Raw genomic sequence first — 16,908 nt, forward strand, 5'->3', positions numbered from 1 at the left:
AAAAAAAAAAAAAAAAAGATGCTCAGCATCATTAGTCATTAAGGAAGTGCAAGTCAAAACCACAATGAGATACCAATTCGAACCCACTAGGAAGGTTAAAACAAGAAATACAGACAATAACAAGTGTTGGTGATGGGGAGAAATTGGAACCCTCTTAAATTGCTGGTGGGAATGGAAAATGATGCAGCCACTTTGAAAAAAAGTTTGGCAGTTGCTCAAAATGTTAAATACAGAGTTACTATGTGACCCAGAAATTCCACTCCTGGGTATATAATCAAGAGAATTGATAACATATGTCCACACAAAATCTTGTACAGTAATATGAAACTTGTTTATAGCAGTGTTATTCATAATAGCCCCAAAATGGAAACAATCCAAATGTCCATCAACTGATGAAAGGATATACAAAACGTGGTACCTCTGTACAACGGTATATTATTCAGCCATAAAAAAGGAATGAACAACCAGTACATGCTACAACATGGATGAACTTTGAAAACATTATGCCAAGTGAAACAAACCAGATACAAAAGACCCCATATCATATAATTCCACTTACATGAAATGTCCAGAATAGACAAATCCATTGACAGGAAGCAGACTAGTGGTCGCCAGGGGTTAGTAGGAGGGAAGAATGGGGAGTGACTGCTAACAGGTACAAGGTTTCTTTTTTGGAGTGATAAAAATGTTCTGAACTTAGATTAGGTAAAAACCACAGAACTGTACACTTTAAATGGGTGATTTTTATATGTAAATTTTGTTTCAATTTTTTAAAAAAAGTAAGGCATATTGTAGATAGAAAAAGGGATCCAACATACAGAGAACAGAATTTCATGAAGAAGAAAATCAAAACAGAATTGGGAGATTGGATTGACATATATACACTAATATATATAGAATAGACAACTAATGAGAACCTGCTATATAGCACAGGGAACTCTACTTCATTTTGCTGTACAGTAGAAACTAACACAACATTTTAAAACAACTATACTCCCCCCCCCAAAAAAGAAAACCAAAACCAAAACTAAGGAAACAGAACAAATCCTCAAAATTATAATTTATGAACAATTTCCTGAAATAAAAAAGATACGAAACTGTATATTCAAAGAGCACACCACAGAATATAACAAAAAGGAAGCAGACTCACAGATACAAAGAACAAACTAGTGGTTACCAGTGGGGAGGGGGAAGCGGGGAGGGGCAATATAGGGATAGGGGTTTAAGAGGAACAAACTATTAGGTATAAAATAAGCTACAAGACTATATTGTACAAAATGGGAATATAGCCAATATTTTATAATAACTATAAATAGACTATAACTTTTAAAAAAATAAAGTTTTATAAGTTCAAAAACTACACAGAACATACCACAAGCCTGAATAAATCAACCTAAAAAACAACATCAAGACGTATAATAAAATTACTGATCTTTAAAAAAAAAAAAAGAAATATCCTTTGGGCATATTGGCAAAAAAGAACACGACTTATAGGAGAAAGAAAATTGTTTTGTCATCAGACTTTTGACAGCAGTGCTTTATACCAGAAGAAAATGGAATAACATATTAAAGAAAATGCGAGCCAAGGATTTTATATCCAGCAAAACCGACCTAAAGAACAGAGATGAGTTATCGACATACTAGAACTCAGAGAGGGACTTCCCTGGTGGTTCAGCGGTTAAGAATCCACATGCCAGTGCAGGGGACACGGGTTCGAGCCCTGGTCCAGGAAGAACCCACATGCCACGGAACAACTGAGCCCGTGAGCCACAACTACTGAAGCCTGCGTGCCTAGAGCCCGTGCTCCGCAACAAGAGAAGCCACCACAATGAGAAGCCCGCGCACAGCAACGAAGAGTAGCCCCCACTTGCCGCAGCTAGAGAAAACCCACGCACAGCAACAAAGACCCAACACAGCCAAAAATAAATAAATAAATTTATTTAAAAAAAAAAAAAGAACTCAGAAACTAGCCTTCCTATGAGCCCTTCCTGAGGAATCTTCTAGGAATGAACTTCATAATTATTAGAGAGTGAGGAAAGGACTAATAGTGAGCATGAAAAGATATTTGTGTGTAAAACTAAGCCTTAGCGAGGGCTAGAGGGGAGAGGTTATTGTTTACAATGGCAGATGCTTTGACAGTGAAGAAATAGGATAACCATTTAAATACATGAGAGGAAGATGGGGAGAGTATGTGTAAAAATTTAAAAAACACTCTAATCATAATTAGAGGTGGTGGTATTACTATTGCTACTCTGAGATTGTGTAAAGTGGGATAAAGCATGCCCTGTATCCTTGAGACCAGGGTTTTCAGTGTGGAGGAAAAGAGATACAAATGTAATATAGAAGAGATTAAGTAAAAACACTAGTCCTGAAGTTGAATTGGAAACAGCATGTAATCCTTATGTGCGTGCATGTATGCATGTGTGTGTGTGCACCTTTTTTTTTTTTTTTTTTTTTTTTTTTGTGGTACGCGGGCCTCTCACTGCTGTGGCCTCTCCCGTTGCGGAGCACAGGCTCCGGACGCGCAGGCTCAGCGGCCATGGCTCACGGGCCCAGCCGCTCCGCGGCATGCGGGATCTTCCCGGACCGGGGCACGAACCCGCATCCCCTGCATCGGCAGGCGGACTCTCAACCACTGCGCCACCAGGGAAGCCCTGTGTGCACCTTTTTTTACCCTGCTCTGCTCACTGAAAAGATCAAGAAACGATTTAAAAAAAAAAATGCTAGCATATTAAAAATGTTTATTAAGGCATGGTTCCTCTGTTTCTTTTCAGAGGACTAAAAATACCTCTTGGTATTGGTGTCATGAAGATGAATATATTCTCAGTTGAAAGTAACTTGGGTCACACAAACAATCGAACAATAGCGGTGGTTTATATTAATAATGAACAATCTCAGATCCTTGTCACCTGAGCTGCGTGTCTAGCTATAACCTGTCTGCCTTCGCTGTAACAAGAGAAAGTTGGTTGAAATGATTTCTAAGGTCTCTTTTATTGCTGTGAGTCTGATCATCATTCCATATTATTACACTGAATACGTGCTTTTCTGCACTTCAGCATACCGTGCCTTATTTAAATGCCCATTAGGAAACACCGTTCTGAAGCGCCTTTACCTGCCATGACACCTTCTCTCTGGGTCTTCCCTCTACGATCGCTTTTCTCTGGAACCACAGGCATCAGGAGGCGATTGGCTAAGGAAAGTGTGTTGCCACCAAACTTTGGACTCCTCTGCAGGCATCTGAAAGGCTGAGCTGGACCTATACAACTGATAGTGTGAAAAAGTTTCCAAGATGAGAGAAAACCACAAATTTCAAAACAGTATACAGTAAAACAACATTGGGGTTTGAAGATAGTATGTGGAAATATTCACTTATTTTACCTTGCAGTTTTCTCCCGGGAGTACAATATGGTGGGTGGAAAAATGCTATGAGAAATGGGGAGGGGGGCATTACCTTTCTTTCCACATATCCTTATGCAGCTGCTTAAAATTATTTTAAAACTGAAGAATCATAAAGTGCGTATAGTAAAACGTACAGCTTGATGTATTTTCACAAACTGAATATTCTCATATAATCAACACCTAGATAATGAATCAGCACAACCCCAGACCCCAGGGCCCCCTCATGCCCTCTTCCAGTCAGCACCCACCACCTCGGGTAACCACTATCCCTATCCCTGTGCTGTTAATTTTTTATGAGCATGAGTCCTTCTACAATATAAAATATCAAAAGAAAAACCGCCTCAAAGTAAGGATTCCATTTATTTATCCAAAACCCAAACGATATAACCTATTCTAGAAAACCAAAAGTAACTGTGGGTCACTAACTCCAAGAAGCTCACAGACAAATTAAATAACAGCGCTGGTGGAAACAAATATAGTTTGTTTCCAGCGTAAGGGAATGCTGGGGGAAGCTGAGGAAGGTTTCACAGAAAGGTAGGGCTTTGGAGAATGAGGAAGAGCTGGCTATCGACTGTTGCAAAACGTACAAAGGCTAGAAAGAAACGTTGTGAGCACAAATGAAGCTGGCTCTTTAAGACACCTGTTTATGGGGAGGCCTGGTTACAGGTTAACCCTAGCTGTTTTGGCTTCTGAAGCCACCAGTCAGAATGACATCACTGTTATCAGGTTACTCGGATGGAGGGCATTTGCTGGCCATGTAACGCGGAAAAGGAAGTCCTGGGGAACGCACCCCTCCTTGCCCAGGAAGGGAAAGCCATGCAGCACCCAGAGGCTGGGAAGCCTATTATCAAATTCAACCACTGTCAAAAGTACATCTACAGCTTCAGCGTGCCGCCATGCTGCCCCCTCTGCCGGCAGGACGTGGGCTCCAGGAAGCTGGAGGAAGCACCTGTCAGCATCCCTAATCCGTTTACCGATGGGCATCAAGAAGAGTGTTCATTCCTCCTCAGACCAACTCAAGGGACGTTTCTTAGGTACAGTGTTTTATGTGTTGCATTGGATGTGCAAAGCTTCCCTTCTCTGTTTTAGTCACTTAAACTTTCTTTTTCTAACGTGCTATATACAGTGTGAGATTTGGTGGATAATCTTTTCAGCGGTCTGGTGTTAAATCCTAAAATGTAGGCCTTTTTGTTTCATAAGAATAGAAGGGTGCATACTTTCCTGGAATGATAAGTGCAAGAATATACGAAGGTCAAACCTGCTTATACAATTTTAAGAGAGAGGAATCGATAGCCTGGAGATTTTTTTTACCCATAGATTTTGTGCTAAGAGGCTAACTGGGAAAATGACCCAGCAGCTAATCTCATCAAAATAATACCTTTACTTCGAGTTAGTTTGTAACATTTGTGACAAGCAGGTACCCTGCACAGAGCCTGAAGAATGGCCACGTACAGACTATTTTGCATGGAGGTGCATGAAATTGAGACTAGAGCTGGTCTGTTTCAATGGTAGACGTCACCTGACTTTAAGAAATATTTCAGAAATCAAAAGGAAGGATGGTGCCTTCTTCAGAGTCCTGAGTTTACAGGTGGAATTGGAACTGGCCCTGCACAAGCTAGGTTTCAAGAGAACAGTGATGAGTAATGGTGTGAGCTTTGGGAAGTGTGTCGTGCTCACTATTGTGGTCTGATGCCCAGACCTTCCTGCCTCCTTGAAACATACCCTCCTGAGTCCCTCGTGCCCTCTAGTGCCGGTTTGGGATAAGAAAATTGGAGTTGACTACTTCCCTGCTCGCTAACTTCCTTAATCAGTTTCCTTCCAGTCCCTATGGGGATGAAACGAACCGACGTGTGTACAAGGCATTGGTCAAACACTAGGGGCTTAACAGACTGCACTCCTGACCCTTCCTCGGGCAGGCAGCGGGATGCAGAGGGGACTGTGCAGGCTTGTACGCCAAGAAGCCCCCCATTCCTACCCTGATTCAGACCAGCTCCAGGACCCTCTCCGAGTCTCTGGTTCCTCACCTGTAAAATGAGGACCCGCTGACCTTGCAGAGTTGTGAGGGTCAGCGAAAAGGCCGATAAAGCTGGCCCGGGTGCCAGGCACGACGTTGACCCAACACGCTCCTTCCTGTCCCAATATTTTCATACTCAGCTCAGAACGTGACTGGGAGAACCTTCATTTCTACCTTAACCAGATTTGTGAAGCCCAAACTGTTTTATAAGGCCCCTCATTCACGCTAACTTGGAGTTAGTAACTGGTTGGATTCCGAAAGCTTTTGAACAGAGCTTAAAATTCAGAGTTAATTTCCTGTAACGCTGGTTCATTCAACAGGTGCTCACTGAGCAGCTCTGTGTGGGAAATGCTAGGGATGTCACAGTGAACAAGCTGCAGCCCTGCTCTCCAGAAATGACACAACACGCGACAGGCTTTCAGGCTAGCCCCTGAAAAGCATTCATCTCTTCTGTGATGCGGTGGTGACACTAACAGGCCTGGCCTCCCTCGGCAGCAGCAGAAAGGAGGTGGTGGTGTTGAAATACATCGTGTGCTTAGGTATCTTCCTATCCCCCTCAGGAACTCAGGCCAGGATCTGCAGAACCCAAGTAGCCCCCTGCCCACCAGTCCCTTGAAGGCTGAGTTCCAGACTATTTTTTCCCCTCTCATCCTGTTTCTAAACCCTCAGGACCAACTCTCACAACTCATCTTGAGACAATTTCATCTACTTCTTAAGAGAACCAGCAGTGACTCAAGGGAATCACGGAGGCTCTATCTAACTAGATGAGGATCCCTCAGGGCTGCCATATAGGGCTGTGCAGCTTGTGGACTGCACAAAGGTCCCTGGCCAAGGCAGTGGCGGGTACTGAAGTTCAGCCTGCATTCCACTCACCCTGGGCAGCACCCTGGGCAGAGCTGCATCTGCAGGAAGAAGGGGCACCTTTTCTTAATCTGTACAAAACTATCATATGGGATAGGGGTGGCCCTGGCCCTGCCCCATCACATGCTTCTGTAACACTTCTCAATCTATTAACAACTTGTTAAACTAAAACTAAAAAAGTCTTCTCTGGAAGCAGGCAAACCCTGTGAGGCAGGGACCTCATTTCCCGTTGTGTCACTAGCCCTTCACTTCAAATGACAGGCCCGTAGTTGACATGTTGCATGAATGAGAAATAACTCAAGGAGAGGGAGGAGAGCGGGAGTGAGAGGGAATGCCTGGGATTTAGGCAGGAAACAGAGAGGCTGTACATGCAGGGAGTGATCTGGGGATGGCACACATCCAGGTCCAGCACCGTGATCGGCCACCCAAGACTTACTGTTTTTCCCAGCTTCATTCTCAACCTCTGAACCCACAGGGTCTCAGAAAACTCACAGTGGCTGCAACAAGACGGCCTGCGGGGATTGCTCCGAAGAGGTGGGGCAGCCATTTGTGTCCTTGGCCATTGTAAACCCCGGGACTGCTTGCTTTATCGAGGAACCAAACATTCAGAACTGTGGTCTGACAAAGGAGCGCGTCATTTAAAAATTACCTGACTTATGTGGCACCTCTACATGGTAGCACTCAATAGGCATTTTACTCTTACAACCAGCTTGCTAGGAGGCTTAATGCTATTTCCATCTTATAGGTGAGAAAGTCTCGGGGCAAATAAGTGATAGCCTGGGATCATATATAGAGGTTAAATTACCTGGAGTTTTACATCTGATGCACAGCCTCGGGGGAAGAATAATTTCAGGAAAGAAGGGCTGTCCAGGAAAAGTGAGTGTGGCCACGGGCTTCAAGACCATATTAGTTTCAAAGGTAGAAGTCCACTGAGGTGCTTTCAGGACCCTCTCACCCACGTTGGCCTGAGGAACAGGCTGCCCTCTCACACTTAAGGAGGAAAGAATCAGGAGCTTCCTCAACAGCTGACAGCCGGGTGGGCCCCTCTGCTGCAGAGCCAGGCGTCATGCTGACATTGCGCTCCAGCAGGGCTGGCCTTCCAGCACACTCACCTTTAGGACTGCGGGGGCCAAGAAAATCCAGAGGGGGTGCAGGGCACTGTTTTCTACCTCACACGTACTCTTGGCCTTTCCACTAACCTGGCCTCTGGCACCGGCCAAGAGGGGAGGCCTACTGTTCTCCTCCCACTTTAAATACCAATTCCACGCGCCTAGTGTGTGCAAATGCGAGGACAAAAACGCTCTTGTTTCTTCTAGGGAGTATGACGGAAGGTCTGATCTTCACGTGGGGATAACCAACACAAATGGTAAGTGCACTTTCATAGCTTAAAAAGTTCCCCCAATACCTGGTTAGAAGAGAGCGGTATTTCTACAGAAAAAGTAACGTGGCAACATCACTAACAGTGCTGAGTATCTGAAAGCTCTTTAATGTTTTCTCAGCCAAGAGCTGAGAAAACATTAAAAACATTGCAAACCTGTATGTTTTTTGTTAGTTTTTAAGAGAGGAAGAAACAGACATCCAGAGAGGTTGAGCTGTCCGAGACCTCATCTTGCGTTAGAAGCGGACCCTCTGCTCCCAATGCTGTACTCAGCCCACTGCCACTGGGTCCTCATACTCGGGGTCTCCAGGGGCCAAGCAGGAACACCAGGGATAAACTGGGGGGACACGGCACCTGAGCGTGCGGTAGGGCCTGCGAAAGTTTGCTTTAAAAACTCAGAAAAGCAGCACATTTAAATAAAACGGTTCCTTTGGCCAGATTTAGCTTGGAGGGCACAGTCTGCAGGAAAAGGCCTGGGGAGTGCCACCAGCAGGAGGGTGCAGGCCTGGGAATGGTGAGCGAGGCCAGCCACTTGCGGCTGCGATCAGGTCCCACAAGTGAAGTCTGATAACAGCCCTTGCTGCTCCCTTGAGGCAGGAGAACCGTGAACAGAAACCCAGGACTGGGTTTTGAACTCACTGACTGTCACGAACAGTCAAATCTGCACCAGTCTTTGTCAGGAGAAATGTACTGCTGATTTAAGGAAGTGAGACGGACGCCTTTGTAGACAGAGAACTTCAACAAAAATATCTGGAGATGATCACCCCAGCACCTATTACTGTCTCGTTTCTCTGGGACAACCTCGGGTGCTGAGAGCAGGGAGGCAGAGGCTCCCTGGAGGAGGGGGTTCGAGAGCTCTCGGACTGCAATTGGGAAGTGCTGTCTGGGCTCCTGTTGTGTGCAGTTAGCAGGTGGCTGCTGTCCCGTTCACCGGGGTGCGTTTCCCCTGACGCCTCTGTGTGATTTTGGTTTTGGCGGCAGGAGTCGTGTATAATTACACGGTGCACGGTGTCCAGCGAGACGAAGCAGGCTGGGGGCAGAGCGTGAGCATCCCGCTCCTGCAGCCCGGCATGTTGGGACTGATGGACCAGTGGGACAAGTACCTGGAAGACTTCTCCACCACGGGGGCCTGGCTGCCTCACAGGTAGGACAGGGCCCTCACTCACCACCAGGTGCCATCACAGATGCTAAGCTGCACTGACTTTCATGTTCAGCCTGTATTGAGATAGTAGCGTCTGTAACAGAATTAAGCAGGGGCTGAATTACTTGGGGTTCCTGCAGAGGTGAGCCAGCACACATTTCCCCAATAGAACCACAGCACTCTAAGAGCTGAAGGGACCAGACCTTAGTACTCTAGTTATTTTACTTATTTGACTCTTTTACACACTTGACATTTAATAATACGTACAGCAAAACCCACAGTATTATATTCCCTTAAAACAAAACAATCTTAAATGAGGTTCAAAATGTAAACCTATCTAAAGCTCCCCCCATTTTAAGTTTCAGCAAGTTTGAAATTAATTTATCGATTCCTTGCCCCCTTATCACTGTAGAAGATACAGAGCATACCTGTGGACTTAAATGGTTCTGAGGCTTCCCCTGAAATAAGTTTAGACACTGTAGGATATCATAAAACTCAGACATGGAATTCCACTTCGAGAATCTAGAATTTCAGTGAAATTAAGTTCTCCAAATTGGGGCCTATATGCAACTTGAGTCACCACTCTGGACATCTCGGTGAGTCCTAGCTGTACTTAAGCTGCAAGCAGAAATAGCCCCAGATGCCAAGTGTCCCTCTGAACTGCACCTCTGGACACTGTCATCAAGGGGGCCAGCACACATGGGGGCCCAGCTTGCAGCGAGGTTAAAATTATAAAAGGCCTTGGGCAGCTCAGGGCTAAGCCTTGTCTTCTCGACGCCCTTGCCCCATAAGGTACGAAGAAGACCACCACAACTGCTACAGCTACGCCCTCAAGTTCATTAACTGCGTCCTGGCCACACAGGGCGAGGAGCGGCTGGACCGGGACGAGTTCACGGAGAAGTTCGTGATCCCGAGGACGAGGAAGGCTTCCAAGTACATCATGCTCTACCGCATGATAGAAGAGCACGGCTTCTACGTCATCGAGCCCCCTGGTCCCCAGACAAGCCCACATCCGGGAAGCGGCTCACGCTGAGCGCGCATTGCGCCTGAGAGCAGACAGGAAGTGATGTCTGGGGGTTCCCGCCTGGAACAGCTACTGGGCCTCTACATGTCTTCAACTGTGGTTAATAAAAAAGAGTTAGACGGCTTCCCTTTACGCATATGTCAGCTTACCGCAGTGTAAGAATTTACGGAATGAATAAAAATGGTCCTGGGTTTTCAAAATCGTAGGCACCACAACTAAAATTGTTTTCACAGTAGTTTGGGGTCCACGTTACAGCGTAAAGTGGCAGCATCTTCTTTTCACAGAGCAATGAGAACTCTTCCTATAAATTAAGTAGGGAACAAATTCACCTTTCACTGTGAATCCAGAAATTGGGGATTTGTAGGAAGAGACCCTTACGGTTTATGAAGTAATGACTGCCTTCACCTCATTGTTTTTATATAAAAAGCACATGGTAACCTTTTGACAATCAATAATAGTTAAAAAAATAAAAAAAGAAAAAAGGTCTCAGAATCTGAGCCGGGAACCATGCACTCCTCCTGGGTCAGCCTTTCTGTGTCTACACGCACAAACAGGATTGGCAGTTCCTCAATCTAGCTGTTTCCCTGGCCTGAGGTGGGGAGTTGGGGTGTTGGAGTTACCACAGCGAATCACCTCCTCTGCCCACTCTTAGGTGCAGAATTCACAAAGGACATGATGCAAGTCCGTCTTCTTTCTCTCATACCTTCAGGAGGAGGAAGGGGACGACTGAGATGAGTAACCACAAGGATTGTTAACAAGCACATTAGAATTTTTACACCCAGGTAATCAGACTTTAAATAGCCAGTGATCAAAACATTTCAGGATTCCTCTTTGGAAACTGCTTCCAGGACTCTTTGTTTTTGACCAAACGTGATATACTATCCACCTAATCTTATTCCTCAGCGTGGGCACCGAATGATGCCTAATTTCCAAAAACCAAACCCATCTTCAAGGTAGCAATAGTTACTCAGTAATAAAGATATTCCGAAAACTTGCTACAGATTCTTCAAGCTTGTTTCCAAAGAGGCACTGGTCAGTGTTCCACACGAGCGACTTCAGTGGGAAAAAATGCAGGCAGCTCAACATTTGTGTTTGTTAAGTTTTAGGACTGTTCTTTAAGAAATACAAAACTTCCTACCTGGAAAATGAGACCACCTTAAACAACCTGCCTGCTACTCTGTGTTCAAGGAATCATAAAGGCCTCAGCGGGTAAAGATGAAAGGAGCGTGGGGTTTGGGGGATATTCCGATTTGCCCCATTCTCTTTAAGCTCTGTCTTAGGACTCTGCTTCCCTGGACCAGTTCTTTACCCTATTATTAGTAATCATAACAGCTGCAATTAACGCGTATTCATAAAAGACTCCACACCAGAGTAAACACTTCTTACTCTTCTCTTTTAATCTCTAAGACCATCCTGTGAGGTAGGTACTGACATCATGCCCATTTTTACAGATGACAAGGGAAACGGACTTGCCCAAAGGCACCCGGTGGCAAAACCAGGGTTCAGACCAGGTTTGACTGCAAAGCCTGTGCAGTTACCTCCAGCACCCAGCAACCCGAAAGCGACCAGTGGCACGCAGGGTGCACGGCAACCGGGTCAGTAATTTGCTATCATTACGAGAAGATAAGCATTCTGCTTTCATCAGCATTCAAATATGAACAGGAGATAAGAAACATGTCATAAAACAGTTAAAATAAGAATCGTTGGGACTTCTCTGGTGGCGCAGTGGTTAACAATCTGCCTGCCAATGCAGGGGACATGGGTTCAAGCCCTGGTCCGGGAAGATCCCACATGCCACAGAGCAATGAAGCCCGTGTGCCACAACTACTGAGCCTGCACTCTAGAGCCCGCAAGCCACAACTACTAAGCCTGCGTGCCACAACTACTGAAGCCTGTGCGCGCCACAACTACTGAAGCCTGTGCGCCTATGCTCTGCAGCAAGAGAAGCCACCACAATGAGAAGCCCGTGCACCGCAACAAGGAGTAGCCCCCACTCGCCGCAACTAGGGAAAGACCGCGCGCAGCAACGAAGACCCAATGCAGTCAAAAAAAAAAAAAAAATTGTTAATATTAGAAACGCTAATTTCATGCTACTTTCTCCAAGTGCTTGACCTTGATTTTCAAACAAAGCTTTAACAATCCCCACTCCCTATTTTCGGGGCTGCTCTACACCCTGGAGGTGCCTTTGGTAGCGGTCGGCCTCGTATTTCTTCTTTCACTTCAGCAGGCTACAAATGCCCTGCTCACAAAACCACAGTACCAGCCTACAGGTTTTACCCCAGTAAAGGAAATGGGGCATCAGAATACCACAGACAGATGGGCGACGTGGCTCAGCTCTGCAGAAGGGTGAGCGGAGAATCCTGAGCACTGGCACCAACTCCAACCCCAGATGAAATCTCAGAGGCTCACCTGGCAGCCCAAGTGCGCTCCTTCACATCAGCGGTGAGCGCAGCCCTGGGCACACATCTGTCTCCGTCAGCGCTCCTGGGATGATGGACGGCTGGGCTCCCGTTCACAGCAAGGCCACAGAGTCACCGATCCGCAAGACTAAACTAACCCACACGAAGGCATTTTTCCAAAGCCTCCACAGCGTGCATGGATTACTCTTATAACCAGGAAAACCCAAAAACAATATTAAAAAAAACAAGAAGCCACCCGCAATGGCTGCACCTCGCTCCCTTCGTGCAGGAAGTGCTTACCATGGTACCCCTCCCCCATCCCCAGAGCTGTCTTCACTACTTTACCTCGAACTTTTTCTGTCACCTCCTCCTCTACTGTGTTACCTACCAGGGCATAAAATAGGCTTTTTACTTCCTAGAGGAAATAATTATGTCAATGCTCATACTTTTGGTTCATCTGGAAGGGAAAAAAGCACACCTATAATGTGCCAGATTCTTTCACAGACCATCTCATTTAGTCTGCGAAACAAACTCAGGAGCTAGTAACTATGCCCACTTCACAGGTGAGGAAACTGAGGTTCAGAGGGATTAAGCAATGTTCCCAAGGTCACCACTGTTTTCCTAGTGTAGATCTGGACTCTTGGACCCAGGTTTTTCTTTTTTTTGTTTTGTTTTGTGTTTTTTTTGCGGTACGCGGGCCTCTCACTGTTGTGGCCTCTCCCGTTGCGGAGCACAGGCTCCGGACGCGCAGGCTCAGCGGCCATGGCTCACGGGCCCAGCCGCTCCGCGGCATGTGGGATCCTCCCGGACCGGGGCAAGAACCCATGTCCCCTGCATCGACAGGCGGACTCTCAACCACTGCGCCACCAGGGAAGCCCCGGACCCAGATTTTTCTGATTCCACCCTTTCTACTCTATCAGAATGTGCCATCTAAACGTCAGGAAGAATATCTACCTTTGAAATACTGCTTCTGAAAATGGAAAGATTCCAAAAATTTTTAAATGCTAAAAAAGTTTCACTTAAAAGAAATCATAGTGAATTACTTTGAAATAAAAAGTACTGCCTTAGTTTAACAACTTCACAAATTTGCTTTTCCGTATCATGTATTAACTGAGGCAACCGTATATTTCACAAAATGGTAAAAAGACTAAAAATTTTCAGCTTATATATAAAAAACCAAAGATTTAAGATAAGCTCATGGATTTAAATCTCTCTCAATTTTAGAAATGGGCCTCAGTTACAGTCTTAAGGAAGTTAACATTCATGGGATAATTGAGTCTGTAATCAGGTTTTTTTTTTTTTTTTTTGCGGTACGTGGGCCTCTCACTGTTGTGGCTTCTCCCGTTGCGGAGCACAGGCTCCTGAAGCACAGGCTCAGTGGCCATGGCTCACGGGCCCAGCCGCTCCGCAGCATGTGGGATCTTCCCAGACCGGGGCATGAACTCGTGTCCCCTGCATCGGCAGGCGGACTCTCAACCACTGCGCCACCAGGGAAGTCCCTGTAATCAGGTTTTTAAAAATTCAATTCGGTTAGAAAAATCACAAACGGGAGGTGGGTGATGGGGAGGAGAGACATTTAATTTCTTTTTAGCCTAAGTACTTTCCCCACAGGGGAACACTAAAAACCACATTCAAGTAAAAAGCAACTTTTTTTTTTAAAAGAAAATGAAAATGGTTTAATAAAGGTAAAATAATTAAGACAAAATAAAAACTTTAACAATAGGTAACAATGAACTTTCAGATCTGTATACTATGCTCAAAAACGCTAGGAAACCTAACCAGGTCCAGCCTGGTAAACCTGCCTAAAACTATGTCCCATTCATGTTGGTTTAATCCCTGCCAAGTGTTACATATAAACGAATTATTTTATAGAATTGAATCTCTTTATGAGGGAATTTTAGAACAGTGAAGGCACAGATATCACCATTTTCCCTTATAGTTTGGGGCTGAGGTCAGAAAAGGCCAGCCTCTACAAAGGCAGGAGAATCAACCTACGATAATCACCCGTGTAAACAGCAGCTGTCACAGGCAGTGTGCATTGTGGCTGTAAGGACATGGTGCCTCCTCCTTCCCCCAGATGAACCCTCACAGCTGCGGAGCTGAAGGGTGTTACGGGCCAGGCTCTGTGCTTAAAGCACCCTGTAAGGACCAGCCCGCTGCATCCTCCAGCAACCCGCTGGGGGAACACTGTTATTTTTTTGGCAGTGCCATGTGGCTTGCAGGATCTCAGTTCCCTGACAAGACGCAGAACCCAGGCCCATGGCAGTGCAAGTGCTGAGTCCTAACCACTGGACCGCCAGGGAATTCCCACTAACATTATATCATTATTTTTACTTTCTTTTATTGAGGTGAGAGTCATAAACAGTATCATCGGCCCATCTTAGAGATAAGAAAATCAACGCTCATAAGGGCAAGTAAATCGTCCAAGGTCACAGAACCACGAGAGGCAGAGCTGAGATCTCAATGTTTCCTTTCTAGAAGGCTCATTCCACTACACTGACTTCAATAAAATTCTCTCTGGGGAAACTACGAGCTAAGAACCACACTCTGCACCGACGTTCCTGACCTTGGATCCACAGAGGGTCCTCATGGAACCTGCGAACCCCTGACACTGTGTGCCAAGTGACATGGACCAGCACGTTCCTGGTGACAGGGACCCCGGGCTCTACCCCAACCTTGAGGTGGGGACCACTGCCCAGCGTTGCCAGCACACCCCAGGCCCTGCCTGGAGTGGTGGGTGGCCTTCCCCTCTAACCTCCACTGGATAAGCCCTAGCAGGGCTGTTCTGTTGACTCACATGATTTTTCTGGGCCGGTGTCACTTCAGCTGTGGTGATCTCACAGAGGTACCAAGGGCTCTTGGTTCAAGTCCCCCGTGTGGACATCCTGGCGGTGGCATACGGCGGCCACACCTCTGAGCCTCCCTATTCCTCCTGTGGAGCGTCCCACTCCCTGAACTCAGAGGCTGCTACGGGCTAAACAAGAACACAGAGGTATCTGCCCCATCTCGACTCTCACTATCCAAATATCGGCTGTAATGGTTTGCAAAAAAACATTAGCCCATATTGGCGATCCAAGTGAAAAATGACGAATACGTAAGAGCCCACAGCGAGATCACTCAGGTCCTGAGTGTCTGAACCGAACAGAGGCCGCAGCACACGCCGCTGTCTCAGCCGACTGCCGGGAACGTACGCTGTTTAGGTGTTTAGTGTGTTACCACCTCACTTTCCCCACTTCATTAGGTGAAACTGTCTCCTCTGGAAGTGAAGAAGTCCATGAAGAAAGCAGGTGAGTTTCAGAGGCTGAGGAAATCCCCTCTGTTAGGAAAAAAAGCTGGAGCGACAGTCTATTGAGAAGGGTGATCATATAAAAGATATAACCTCGGCCAAGTACGTGCGTCCCTTTCCTGTGTATGGTTTTTGCATTGGGTGGGTGACAAAGCACAACTTGTGAAATGCGTGGGTTCCACAAAGTCTCGCAGTCTTCTGGAGCATGGGAGCTATTTTTATCAAGCTAGTGAGATTCGTGTATGGAGGATGCACAGCCAGTCAGCGTGATGCCACTGAGCACACGCTGGTACAGATGGAGAGTTAGAAAAGTGACGGGGAATGAGGATTTGGTGGCGGACTTCGGTTTTAAAGCCAGCCTGGAAGGTCTGGGAGAGTTATGTAAGCCTGACTGCAGCTGCATGTAAGGCTGCAGCAGCTCCCCCAGTGAACCCCTGAAATTCCCAAAGGTGGCTGTACTGCAGAGCAAATTTCCAATCTTGATGAACCTGAGCTTTTTTTTTTTTTTTTGAAAACAAAGCGCATGGCCTGCTACACGGTGTTCAAACCATACACATGACGCAGGAGAATCTTTCACACAAGGCTTCTTTGACGGAAGACGATGCTTCTAGGCATCCTTCTAGAGCTTTCAGTTACGGATAATAACTGTGGTCTTTCCGCTTTCACACACCTTTAATGTAGCCGTTATTCCAAGGAGTCACCGCAACCTTCAAAGCATATCAGCTGATGATACAGTACCTGGAGAGCTGACAGGGTGACTGAACTTTGATGAAGGATTCATGGCAGAGTTTTTACCATAAAGGCATTCGATGCACTGATTAGGCTTGGAAAGGAGTGTCATCACAAATGATGAATGAAATAGGAAAGAAACGGCTCTTGAAATTTTTTGCTGACTTTCAAGGTTTTGATAAAGTGGTGATTCAAAGCCAAGTCTTCTGCGGTGTAAGGAGCCTGGAGTAAGCAAGGCGGACGGTAAAAATGCTGACCAACTATTCTCATCACTGATGAAGAGCAAGAAGGTTGCCACAGGCTCCTTCAAACGGATGGGCCTTTCTGGTCTGAAACAGGGAAGGAAGGGGAGCTCCACCACCTGGACTCCAAATCTGTAAGACGCAGATCACGCCGACAAAACGGTCTGGCTGCCAGAGCGGTATCGTGAGGAGAAGAGAAGCAACCCCTTAAACACTCAACCTCAAGCACAATCTTCAGGCATCAGGAGCTCTAAGCCCAAGGTCGAGGGAATGCAAACAGAGGCCCATTTTGGTGTTTTCATCCCACAGCTTCCCAAGATGGTTCTCAGCCGTCCGCTTCTGGGGCACTTGGTGTCAAGGAGAAGGCTGCCGGCCAGTGATGTGAATTTGGGCGCTGGGTGGATCTCAGACATAGTTCACCGTCCCCTCCGCCCA

The 16,908-nt window shown here is 46.2% G+C and overlaps 1 protein-coding gene and 1 long non-coding RNA gene across 2 annotated transcripts in view; one reads left to right on the forward strand and one right to left on the reverse strand.

The window, feature by feature from the left end:
• LOC112396446 (uncharacterized) overlaps positions 1 to 12,874 on the reverse strand; it is an 18,352-nt gene extending 5,478 nt beyond the window's left edge. Inside the window, exons 1-2 of the long non-coding RNA XR_003002570.1 lie at positions 12,227 to 12,874; positions 3,113 to 3,264 (exon numbers count right to left, since the gene is read on the reverse strand). This is a non-coding gene — a long non-coding RNA (uncharacterized LOC112396446). The remainder of the gene's footprint in view (positions 1 to 3,112; positions 3,265 to 12,226) is intronic.
• On the forward strand, positions 3,773 to 9,941 carry MKRN2OS (MKRN2 opposite strand). The gene is made up of 4 exons (XM_024740179.1): positions 3,773 to 4,433; positions 7,591 to 7,640; positions 8,634 to 8,796; positions 9,586 to 9,941. Exons 1-4 carry the CDS (start codon positions 4,135 to 4,137, stop codon positions 9,824 to 9,826), a joined length of 753 nt encoding a protein of 250 aa, XP_024595947.1. The 5' UTR covers positions 3,773 to 4,134; the 3' UTR covers positions 9,827 to 9,941.
• Positions 12,875 to 16,908: the final 4,034 nt, after the last annotated feature.

The sequence above is a fragment of the Neophocaena asiaeorientalis genome, unplaced genomic scaffold, assembly GCF_003031525.2.
Source record: "Neophocaena asiaeorientalis asiaeorientalis breed wild unplaced genomic scaffold, Neophocaena_asiaeorientalis_V1.1 scaffold75, whole genome shotgun sequence".
NCBI lineage: Eukaryota > Metazoa > Chordata > Mammalia > Artiodactyla > Phocoenidae > Neophocaena > Neophocaena asiaeorientalis.

Coding starts and splice junctions, on each gene's coding strand:
- MKRN2OS (XM_024740179.1), top strand. CDS start 4,135: ATGGAGGGCATTTGCTGGCCATGTAACGCGGAAAAGGAAGTCCTGGGG. Junction 4,434..7,590: donor ACTCAAGGGACGTTTCTTAG/GTACAGTGTTTT, acceptor TGTTTCTTCTAG/GGAGTATGACGGAAGGTCTG. Junction 7,641..8,633: donor GGGGATAACCAACACAAATG/GTAAGTGCACTT, acceptor TTTTGGCGGCAG/GAGTCGTGTATAATTACACG.